Here is a 12,683-nt window from a genome sequence, read left to right on the forward strand (position 1 = left end):
CCATATGACATTGCCTTTGCACAGAATATCGTAGAAGTCTATGACTTTTCTATTATAGAATGCTTTCAATGCATGCAGAATGACATTTTTTTAAAAATTTCTTTAAGTGGAATGGGGATGTGACTTGATCTAGCTAATAGCATGTTTATCCACATTTGCCTCTATAAGAAACAATTAGATTAGAGCAGACTTTTCAGAGTCAAGCTAACATTTTCTTTGAATTTCAGTCTTTGCAAGAGTTGAAAATTATTTGCTTGTGATATTCTGAAGGCTTCTGTTGCTTCCTTCTTGCTTGCTGATTTATAAGAAAACAAAAATTTGTGCACAGACAGAATTAAAAAAATAAATCTGTGAGCAGCATATAGGAATGTGTGTCAGATCAACTGAGACTCCAAGCAGCTTTGCACTGGCTTTTCATGGCTTGGGGGTAGAACATCAAGCATCATCGCTTCACTTGTGTCTTGATGAAAAGTGAATTGATTTCCCATTTTCTTCCTTGTAGGCCCTCAAGGATGATGATGCTGAAACTGGCTTGACTGATGGGGAAGAAAAAGAAGAACCCAAAGAAGAAGAAAAACTAGGGAAACTCCAGTACTCATTGGATTACGACTTCCAGAATAACCAGGTTTGAGGGGGGTGGAATAAAACATAAAAAAATAAAATTCCATCTTATTTTCTAAAAAGCTAATTAAAAATAGATGCTGGGGTGATTATGACAGACTATAATAATAATAATAATTAGAATTTATAAAGGGTAGTTAGGAATACCTGAGTTCCAGTTCTACCTCAAACACTTACTAGCTGTATGGACCTGGGCAAGTTACTTTACTTCTGTGTGTTTCAGTTTTCTCATATGTAAAGAAAGATGGCTGCAATTATAAAATTTAATTGCAAGAGTTCTTTTGAGGATCAAATAAAATTACAGAGAGAGAGAGAGAGAGAGAGAGAGAGAGAGAGAGAGATGAAATAGTAGCTGATTTCTCTTTTTTGTTTGGCTTATGAATTGAGTCCAGTGGGAATCTCCAAAGTATCAATAGTATTTTGAAAAATGTGATGACTTTGAAGGTCAGTGTTTATTTGTATTGTCTATGTAAGAAAATATGAACTCTACAGTCACAATTTGCATTTGATCTTTATAAACGGTCCATTAATGGGGAGATTAGGGGATTATTCTATGTATAGTTAGAGTATGAGAGAGGAGGTTGAGCAGGGAAGTAGGAAGGATGATCATTGGAATCAAAGGACCTAGGTTCAAATCTCACTTTGACACTTGCTACTTTTGTCTGACCTTGGTCAAACCACCTTCCTTTTTAGACCTAAATTTCCTCATCTGTAAAATGAGTACTTTAGACTTACCAGTCCCATCCAACACTAAATAATATCACTCGCCATTCAGGCCAAAGCTTTGAGATTCTTTGTCATGTTTATTATTACAAATGATATGGAGAAGTTGGGAAAATTCAAGACAAGAGTTCTCCAAGCAGTCATGTTTTGAATATCATCAGTATACAAGCTAAAGATGCTGTTTCTGATGAAAAGTCCATTCAAGAAAGCAGGAAGACCCCCTACTTTATTTTTATTTCATAACATATGAATATTCTGTGGGGAGAATTGTAAAATTTAAGACTTTTCAAAAATGATAAGTAGAAACATAATATATGAATTTTTGCAAATAGTTATTTAGCACTTCTATGCCCATCACTATGCTAAATCACTTTGAAGTTATTCTTTTTTGATCCTCATAACAACTCTATGAGGCAAATATTGCAATTATCTCTACTTTTTACAGATGAGGATACTGAGGCAAACAGGGGTTAAGTGTTGCTCAGATCACATAGCTATTACGTGTCTGAGACTGGGTTTGAACTCAAATCTTCTGACTCCAGGTCTAGCACTCTGGCTTCTATGCTATCTAGCTATGCCAGAGAAATTTATAAGAAAAATAGGATAACAAAACACAATTTCTTGAATGAATTTCCAGTCAATAATCAAGTGTAATTTCATCTTCCTAAATATCTCCCTCTGAGAAGCCCTTGTGAATTTTATATCCCTAATAAAAGTATTTTTTCAATTTCTGGCTTATTATAATAAAAATTAAAAAGGAACTTCATTAAATTGATTTTGATTTTCTATCAAATTAAAAAAAATATTCACTAAGCTCTTGCTATAATGAAAACAGCCACTGGCTTTAGAATCACAGGTACTTGGATTGAAATCCAGGTCCTGAAACTAGCCGCTTCTATGACTTCAGGCAAATCATTTCAATTTCTTGGGTCTCCTCATCTATAAAAAATGAGAGTTGGATTATATACCTCTGGGATGCCTTCCAGCTCCAGAACTATGAAGCAATGAATTAATATAACATACCTAACATTATAGACTGTGAAAAAAGCAATAATAAATAAAGTATGGTCCATGTGTCATCAAACAGTAATCAATAAATATTTATTAATCACCTATCATATGGAAGACATCCAATGAGCACTGTATTATATGTTAATAGAAGGCAAGTTGACAAATAAATAAAAGATAGAATGTGAAAATTACCAAAAATAGAGTTTATTTTAATGTGATATAGGAGTTCAAAGGAGAGACAATACATGATAGTAGCCTAGAAATTCATCACCAAAATGGTGAACCATGAAATGAACAAAAATGCAAAATGATCCCTGCCCCACATATTTCCCTTTCACTTCCATAGTATCATTGGTAAAATGGTGAACTAAGGGCTGCAAAAAATTACCCTGTTCTTAGACAACCTACAAACATAGATGGAATTGCTAGAATTTTTCCTGTAAAATCTCTTGGTCCAGTGACCAAGCTGAGACACTATTGGAGAAACTACTCTAATTCCATCAGATTCTGGGGGAAGATATTATCAAGGGGGTGTGTTGATTTACCTGGCAAATGCTGCTCCCTCATTCTATTGGAGTACCTTGGGAAGGTAGGTCTTCAAGGATCTTAGAAAGGGAAATATTCTAAAAGAATGGAAAAGCTAGCAGATTAGATGTCTGCCAAAAAAATTGAGGACAACAAAGCAATTACTGAGAATATATAAGCAACTATCCTTTATTATTTCTATAAAATGTGTATAATTATGCCCTGTTTACCTATTGAGGAGCCTTGATGAAAACATAGACAAGATCATATTAGCATAGATTTAGAAAGGTAATGAACTTCAAAAGAGACTAAAAGAAGACAAAATATACTTTTATGTATTGTACCTCTGATTTCTGAGAGAGGAAGAAGATTCTTTCCAAAGGAGTAGAGCCAAACTGCTTTTTTTTTTTAGTTTTATTTATTTAAGGCAATGGGGTTAAGTAGCTTGCCCAAGGCCACACAACTAGGCAATTATTAAGTGTCTGAGATAGGATTTGAACTCAGGTCCTCTTGACTCCAGGGCCAGTGTTCTAACCACTGCATCACCTAGCTGCCCCCAAACTTCTAATAAATGTCACCTTTTCTGAAAAGAGCATAAGACTTTCAGTTTGACTGTAACCTCTAAATCTGAAGCTCAACAAGATAGATACCTCAGTTTCTGTTAAGTAGCAACTTCTGCTGTTCAGAGAAATTGCTTAAAAATGGAGCTTCAAGGAAATTGTTCAGTGGATTAGTTCATACAGTTGAGAAACCATGGCTAGGTATGTGTTAGTATCCAACACCGTATGGTTCATCTCAAGTTAGAAAAAGATGCATATGTTAATACAAAAGCTATACTCATCAAGTAACTTTCCAAGAAAGAAAGATTACTGGCCATATTTCCTACTTTTGAGTCTTTCTATCCTGGGACTTAAGTGTGTGCCCATTCTGTCCATGAACACTTCACAGAAATATTAGTAAAAGGATATGATTCAAGTACATGAGCATAATATTATGTAAATGTCATGTGCTTTATGTGCATTTTCAGGAAATGTTTTAATCAATGTTGAGTATTAGTTGCTGATTTTATAGAAATAAAAATTACTATTTCCCATTAATTATTCACAGTTTGGTTCTTTTATATGGATTTGCACTAAGTTATTAGATGCATGTTAAAGAGCTATATTTATTAGAGAATAAAGTTTTCTGATTTTTCATGTTCCCAATCCCTGATGCTTAAGACAGAGAAAGAGGCAGACAGAGGGACACAGATAAAGACAGACAGAGAAACAAAGACAGAGAATAGAAGGAGAGAGAGAGAGAGAGAGAGAGAGAGAGAGAGAGAGAGAGAGAGAGAGAGAGAGAGAATGAGAATCAAAATAGGGACATGATCTGAGATTCTCCCTGATGAAATCTTGGGCATTATATTCAAGGTTTATCTGCAATTCAGTTTATAATTTGAATGATTGATATTCACTAGGAAAACAAGAATCTAAAAAACATTAAAAACCCAAGTCTGTACGCTAATAAAACAAAGATATATTCTTGCTTAGCAGAAATACTGGACCTTGTTAGAATGCTATTGGAATTCATTTAATATATTGCCAAAAAGAAAAAAGATAAAACTTCTTACTTGGATAGGAGTCTTAAAAAGAAAGAAATGTGCATTTTTAACTTTTCAAACCAAAAGATTATTTCTAATTGAAATAGTCAATGCTTCCTTTACAATAGTGTTGTGGGTTTGATTTCTCTGAAGTAAAAAATGGGTTTGATTTGTGGGAAAAAAAATACCTTCCTGATTGTGCACATTATTAGCTAAAGAGAAGATAGAAAATGCTGCCTAATAGTATGCAAAGAGGTGGATTCTTTTTGATTTTCCTAGTCCACATTTTAAAAATCTCATGCCAGCTTGTATGGATTCTTTGGTTATCTTCCAGCATCTCCTTTCCTATCTAAATCTTGTTGCTCTTGTAAGGAAGATGGTATGCTGATATTGCAAAAGGCAATGAAAGCAATAAACCAGAAAAATCCATTACCATTGACTGCAACAGACTGGGATGGCATTTGAGTCATGCTGACCACATCCCACTTATAAGCAGAGTGCTTCTTTTGTGTATGGATTGCTCTAGGTTTTTATTGTTTACGAAGTGAATTGCATTTTTACTCAATTAGCTAAAAAGCTCATGGATCATTTATTTACTCTTGAATGAATAAAGCTCTGTAGTTGATCCAGAATCTTATTTGTGAATTTTTACACACTTAGCAGAACAGATGGAAGATGCCTCAGTAGTCTGTCCCCAGAATCTTTGGTGATGAGAGAGTGTCCCAGCCCTGACTGGGTTTTAGTTCTCTCTTCCTATGTAAGGATAGTGACCATAGGTAAACAACCAGAAAGACGACCATCCGTAGAGAAACAAACTTGAAGATGAGCACAGAGATTATTTGTGCATTTGATTAAGACCAGAAACTTTGTCCTTTTGACATTAGAAAATACATCAATATTCATTTGGCTCTACAAAGCTAAAATTACAGCCTCAAAGTATGACGTATGAGTGTTAGAACAGGAAGCAATTTTAGAAATCATCTCCAAGGTTTCTTAACTGTCTGTGAACTTTTAATATGGTGATGATTGCATTTCAATATAATCGGTTTTCTTAGTAATCCCATGTATTGCATTTTATTTTATATCCTTCCAAAAAATATTCTGAGAAGGTTTCCCCAGATTGTCAAAGGGGTCATAATACACACACACACACACACACACACACACACACACTCTCACAAAACAGACAAAAACTTCTTCATCTAGTCCAACCATCTCCTTTTACAGATAAGAAATAAATGCCTCAGATGAGTGATATTCCTGGTCCAAGTGCCATAACTAATATTTGATATACCTAAAATTCAAGTCCACACCTTGATTCCTTTCACACTATGTTTCCTTTCTGATTTAGTTTTCACCTATCAAAATGATAATATTAATTAGATTATACACAAAATGAATTGCTGCCAGATGTTTGTAACAAAGTGAAGGTCAAGTGTGAAGGAGACAGGATGATCTAATTTTCTCATCCAAAATGCTCCCTATTTTCTAAGAAATTTATATTTAACTGGTTGAAGGGGGTTACTTTAGAATAGAAATTGCTTAGTTATAATTATAGATGTATGATTGTTTAACAATGTATTTCCATCTACATAGCATGCCCTTCAAAGAAAAATAATGCACAAGGGCTTTTAGCAACTGGAAAGTTATTTGATTGCAACCCTTTTGCAAATATGAATTCCATATTTAACTGTAATCAGCAGCCCTTTAAAAGCCTCTTTTGTGCTTAAAACCAGGCTTCCTAGAGCCAGCATCTGCCATAATTGGTTTTCTGAAGCCTATAGCATCCCTTCATTTGCCTTCTGTGATTCAGGTTCCTGCAGGGATGAAAGTTTATTAAAAAGGGAGCAACAAGCAAAAAATTAAAAAGTGGAAGGGGTAGAAATACTAGAAAATGGTGCATGTGTAAATAAATCATCCCCCCCCAAAATAGTTATTTGATTATTTTGTCTGATGTTGGCTTTTTTTTATTCTTTCCTCTTAGCTCATGGTGGGGATCATCCAAGCAGCTGAGCTTCCTGCTTTAGATATGGGTGGTACATCAGATCCTTATGTGAAAGTATTCCTGCTACCTGATAAAAAGAAGAAATTTGAAACAAAAGTCCACAGAAAGACCCTTAATCCTGTCTTCAATGAGCAGTTTACTTTCAAGGTATTTTATATATTTTTATTTTAAAGTATTTTAAATAATGTCATCATTATTTTCTTTAGTTGCTTGTAGATTCTAACAGTTTATTTAACTTCATGAAATATCTGAAATACAATTTTTGACCAAGGTCCCATAGAGTTTTTGTTTTTCATATAAAAATCTTCCTAAGGTTTTGTTTTGATTTGGTGATTTAAGTGTGTGTGTGTGTGTGTGTGTGTGTGTGTGGTTCCTGTTTACAGAAACTCCATTACTTTAATATAAATTTCATGTATCTTAAAATAATAGATTTAAACTCATTTACCCTAAAATAAAGATTTTGACTCGAATCACAGGGTACATATAAAATATAGTTTATTTCTGAATTATCAGTGGAATAAATACACAACTTGCCCTTTGGAAGTTCTCTATGTACACAGGATATTGCTGAATAATCTAAAACAATAGCTCAACTTACTATCAACTATTATCTTAATATTTGGGGTTTTTCTGGGATATAATCTCTTCCTGTTACTTTTCATCTTTCCTTTGGTTTGCTCCATCTGACAGTTTCCCTTTACAAAAAGAACAAGAGGAAATTTTAGGCTATACAATAACTCAACAAGAGTGATCTCCCTGAAGCTGTAGGCCATTGCTGCATATATAAGTTTTGTGGGTTTTAGCTTAAAATCATTCATAAGACTATCCCCTTGGGGTATGTCTTTAGGGAACTATTTTATATTAGAATGTTTTTTTTTAAATCCAAGACTGGAAGCAATAAATTTCTGAGAAATGAAATGCCTGTGTAGTGAAAAACTTCTCTCCCTCTCAATTTAATATATTTCCTACACTTGGCATAGGTCAACAGGATGACTAACATTTTAGTAGAAGATAAATGGATGTAGGTGGCAATGTCACAAACTCCACTTCCCATCTTGTTTTGAAATGTTCCTTTCAATTCCCTCAGAGTTTTCAAAGCAAATTTTCCCAATTATTAGTCAGTTCCTGGCTTTATTTAGCATTTTCCTCTAAATCCATATAGATAGGTAATTGAGAGAATTAAATGGAGATATTTATTTTATACAAACCCAGTTCACAGTGTTGAAATCCCACAAAACCAGAAAAAGAGAGGAAATATTACAAATAATTTATTAAATAAGAGTATTTTATACTTTCTGAGTATTACAATGTAGTATCAAAACTCTAGTTGTACCTTTTTATTTCTGGAAGACCTAATAATAATAATTATATATATATATATATATACACAAACATACATACATAGACATAGAAAGATAGAGAGATAGATATGATTGTTGTCCCATCATTCATTCATGTCAGACTCTTCATGATCCCACAGACCATAACATACCAATATTGTCCATTGTGTTTTCTTGACAATTGCCATTTCCTTCAGGTATGTGCATATATATAGCATATACATGCTTATGTGTTATATATATATATATATATGTGTGTGTGTGTGTGTAGATACACATGCGCTATCTATATATGTACTTACATGTGTATATTATATACATGTATAGGTGTACATTATGTAGATATATTAAATGTATTAATATTATGTATTAATAAATCTATAACATATTATTTAAATTAGATGGTATATTATATTATTATTTATGTTCTATTATATTATATATTAATAAAGAATATATTGAATGCTTTAAAATTTGCAAATCACTTTAACATAGATTATTTCAGCCACATGAATTAGGTATTACAATCTACAAATGAGCCAACTGAGGCTGGTGTAAACATTACAATCTACTTCCAGTTGCCTGGTTTTCTCTGATAACTAGTATGTATAGCCTCCTCATTTCTAAATCTTAGAACCCCCCAGTTTCCTTTCATGTTTAGTTTAAGTACTACTGCTTTCAACATGAACTCTTTCCCAGTCCCTTTAGTTTCTAAGGTCATTTGCCCACCCCTAGTGACCATATGGCCATTCCATTTCTAATAATTAAATATGTTTTTGTCTAGTCAGTCATAATGCTACTTCAACTAATTTTATGCCTTATGCTATGATAAGGATAAGGTCAGCTCATCTTCATGATAACATGATAAGGAAGGTCAACTATGATCAATATTTTAAGATTCCAATTAAAAAACACAAAAACATTCCCATACTGAAAATTTAAACATTATTTCTTGAGAGTCAGTATGAACCAGAAAAAATCTAGATAGAGGGGTGGCTAGGTGGTGCAGTGAATAGATCACCAGCCCTGGAGTCAGGAGTACCTGAGTTCAAATCCAGCCTCAGGCACTTAATAATTACCCAGCTGTGTGGCCTTGGACAAGCCACTTAACCCCATTGCCTTGCAAAAACTAAAAAAAGAAAATCTAGATAGAAACCTGAAACATCCTCTACACAAACTGTAGAAGGATATTTTGATTTAAAACTCAAAAATATATTTTCCATCTGGCATCTATGGAGCAGGGAGAGTAATAAGAAACCCTTGATTAGGGTGTTTTACTTTTTGATAGTATAAGGGGAGTCAAAGAAATGTCAAGTTATTCTGGCTAGGGGTAGAACAAAGTAGACAATAGGTTATGAAACCTGGGACTGTCTTTTGCCTTTCTTCATATAGTATTAATACACTTCTTAATACAGCATTAAGAGGGTTTTTAATAAAATTTATTAACTTGGAAGGTTAGTAGTAAGACATCCCAGAGTCCCCACTCTCATAGGAACACCAGGCTTGAACACATCATCCTCATGATAGCTAGCTTTCAAGTCTGAACTCAGGAAGGGAATCCTAGACTTTGAAGGCACAGAGCCCCCTGAGTAAAAAGTCTCTTTTGTTTCCTGACTGCAGAATCATCCATGGTCCATATTCATATCCCCATAATAACCTTTCTAATATAACAGAAATGAAGAGAGATCAAATTCCCAGAATCAGAGTAATGATCAATGCTGATAAACACCAATCCTAGACTTATTTTCTTTTTTATTTACCGGGAGATGGAATGTGAGGAATGGGCAGCACCAGGAGTGCTCCCATCATACCATATGCTTGATTTCTCACCTGCTGCCATGCTTCTTGCCCTTATTCACTCTCTCAGCGTCTTTCCAATGACAGGAAAGTTCACTTGACGGTAACTATATTGTCAATAAAGCCCTCTCCAAATTTGTTTTTGTCTTTCATTTTTTGTAATTTTAATTTTTTCCTATTCCATGTAAAGATAGTTTGCAATATTCTTTTTGTAAAATTTTGAATTCCTCATATTTCTTCTTCCCTTCTTTCCCTCTCCCCTCCCATGACAGCAAGTAATCTGATATAGGTCATCCATGCACAATCATATTTAACATTTCTATATTAGTCATTCTGTGAAAGAAAAATCAGAACGAAAGGGGAAAAGTCATTAGAAAGAAAAAAAACAAAACAATTTTTAAAATGTGAAAATAATGTCTTTCTTTGGATGTGAATGATATTTTCCATCACAAATCTTAGGATCATTTTTGATCATTGAACTGCTACAAGGAGCTAAGTCCTACATAGTTGATCATCATATAATGTTGTCATTATTGTGTACAATGTTCTACTGTTTCTGCTCATTTCACTCACCATCAGTTTTTTATAAATGTTTCCCTCCTTCTGATCACCTTTTTGTAAGGAATCCCTTGTTAGTTTTCAAGAATTTAAGCTGTTAATAATTATAGTTGGTCAATTGAATGGAGTTTTCATGCCTTCAATATATTCAACTACCAACATCTTTTGTATAATTCATCTGTCACCTTGAAAACTTATGTTTGAGGTTTTTTTTAATCAGTGAGGGTCAACTACTTATTAAATTAACTGTCCCCAGACATATATTCATTTTATTAAGAACCTTTTTAAGGTAATTCAAAGGAAAACTCAGATAGTAAGAATTTCAGAACTTGTGACAAAATAATGAGAGAACCATTATTTGGTGTCAGGTGAAGGCTTTGTGCTGCCTTAAAAATTACTTCATATAAGTAATCATCTAATCCACATATATGTAAGATCAATCCTACTCTACAGAGTGCCTGAAAACTTAATTGATTTAGTTCAATTAAGTCTTATTTTTTAATTAGTCACAGCAATGTAAAATGTAATAAAAAGATTTTGGGAGAAAATTAAGAATAATTTGTTGATTTTTTTTAAATTTTGTGTTCCTCAATCCATTTTTGTTATATTAAAAAAGCAAAAGATTCAGAGAAATTAAACAATTAGGTTTAGCAAAAGTCAAGATATATTATGCTTTATGTATATACAATAAAAGAGGCAGTTTGGTATAATGAACAAGGACCCAGGGGCCTTTTAGACAGGAAGAGGTAAATTCAAATCCTGTTTCTGATATATATGGCCCATGTAATCCTGGGCAATATAATTCTAAGACCTGAAGTCACACATTGATAGAGGGAGTTTCCTCTCCTTGGAATTCATAAAAACCACAAAAATTGTAAATCAGTCTTTATGCCGTCAATTGTAGATTAACACTTTCAAAGTATTATGAATCCATGATCCTAGAGCTCCAAATTTAGCTAAAGTTTCCAGAAGGTTGGGGACTAGGGTATTGGAACAGAAGGGAATGGGAACAGACAGAGGAAGGTTGGCAGTTACTGACAAAATGACCATTAACTAAGATGTACTAAATCTTTTTAAATGGGAGAAACAAATGACCTGGCAATCCTTAATCTATATTAACATGCCTTCCCTGCTTAATCACCCATAGGAAAAGCCTGGGGAAAATTTTCAAGGTTATAAAACAGGCATGAAAATAAAAAGGCTGAAAAATAGAAGCCAAAAACCAGATCTAAGGTTAAAATAATCAACTTTTTTTAATGAACTCTTCTTATTTGGAAAGATTTTAGATAATGTAGATAAGTCATAAGTTCCTCAATTGGATTGTAAGCTCCTTGAGGGCAAGGACTATCTTTTTCCTCTCTTTTCTTATACTTTGTAAAATGCCTGACTAGGTTAGTAGGTACTTAATAAATGTTTTTTATTGATTGATTGTTTTTTACATGTCCTTTAAAGCATTTTCTAATTGCCTAAGGAACATTTTCAAAGAGGTGGTCCATTAACACTTCAAAGTTGACATACTCACTTCAGGATCAAATATCAGATCTTCTCTATTGGGCATTCAAAGCCCTTCTACCTTTCCAATCTTTTATCCCTTACTCAGTCACAGGTACTCTCGGATAGAATGGCACTGCCTTCCTGCCTATTTCTCATACAAGACACAGACCATTTCCATGTCTGGAATATTTCTCCTCCCCCCCCATCTCTGTCTCCTAGCTTCCCTGGCTTCCTCCAAGTCCAAGCTAAATGAAATTCTACAAGAAACCTTTTCGGATTCCCCTCAGTGTTAAACCTGTTTTGATCCCCCTTATAGTAATCGCCTTCCCTTGGTTGATTATCTCTCATTTATTCTATCTCATATAACTTGTTGCTACATAATTGTTTGAATGTTCCCCCCACCTTCGACTGTGGGTTTCTTGAATGCATGGACTATCTTTTGTCTTTCCTCACATTCCCAGCATTTCACATTGGCCATGGCCATAAAAGGAATTTAATAAAATATTTATTAACTGACATACCTAAATCAACACTCATCTTCTTTCTCCTAAAACTAACACCTCTGTACCATTTCTACCAACGTTATATTCTTATATCTTTCCAGAGCATAAATTAAAGCATTTTTGACTCTTCCATCACCTTCATTCCCCATACCTAACTTGTCACAAACCCTTTATATTCTTCCTTAACAATATTTCATATCATCAGTACTCCAGTAATCCTATTGTGATTACCCTTTTCAGGCTCTATTCACTGGGTAACCTATTATCCCAAAAATTCTTAATCTGAGGTCCCTGAATTACATGTACATAGATATGGAAAGGGGGGCAGATGAGAGAGAGAGAGAGAGAGAGAGAGAGAGAGAGAGATGGATGGAAGGATGGATATACATTTTATTAGAACTGGCTTTTGTTTGTAGATTTATAAATTTTATTTTATACATTTAAAAACATCCTGGAAAAGATAGGTTTTACAAAATTACCAATGAGATTCATGACAGAAAAGAGTTTAAACCCTCTGCTAGCCT

The 12,683-nt window shown here is 33.8% G+C and overlaps 1 protein-coding gene across 4 annotated transcripts in view; it reads left to right on the top strand.

Moving 5' to 3' along the window:
* Window positions 1–12,683, top strand: part of SYT1 (synaptotagmin 1) — a 731,190-nt gene that overhangs the window by 514,116 nt on the left and 204,391 nt on the right. For 3 of the 4 annotated variants that reach the window (XM_074226490.1, XM_074226491.1, XM_074226492.1), the window contains 2 exons: window positions 503–625; window positions 6,447–6,614. In XM_074226490.1, coding sequence (XP_074082591.1) covers window positions 503–625; window positions 6,447–6,614 — 291 coding nt within the window. The remainder of the gene's footprint in view (window positions 1–502; window positions 626–6,446; window positions 6,615–12,683) is intronic. The other variant, XM_074226493.1, reaches the window with a different exon arrangement.

This window comes from Macrotis lagotis, chromosome 2 (assembly GCF_037893015.1).
Source record: "Macrotis lagotis isolate mMagLag1 chromosome 2, bilby.v1.9.chrom.fasta, whole genome shotgun sequence".
Classification (NCBI taxonomy): domain Eukaryota; kingdom Metazoa; phylum Chordata; class Mammalia; order Peramelemorphia; family Peramelidae; genus Macrotis; species Macrotis lagotis.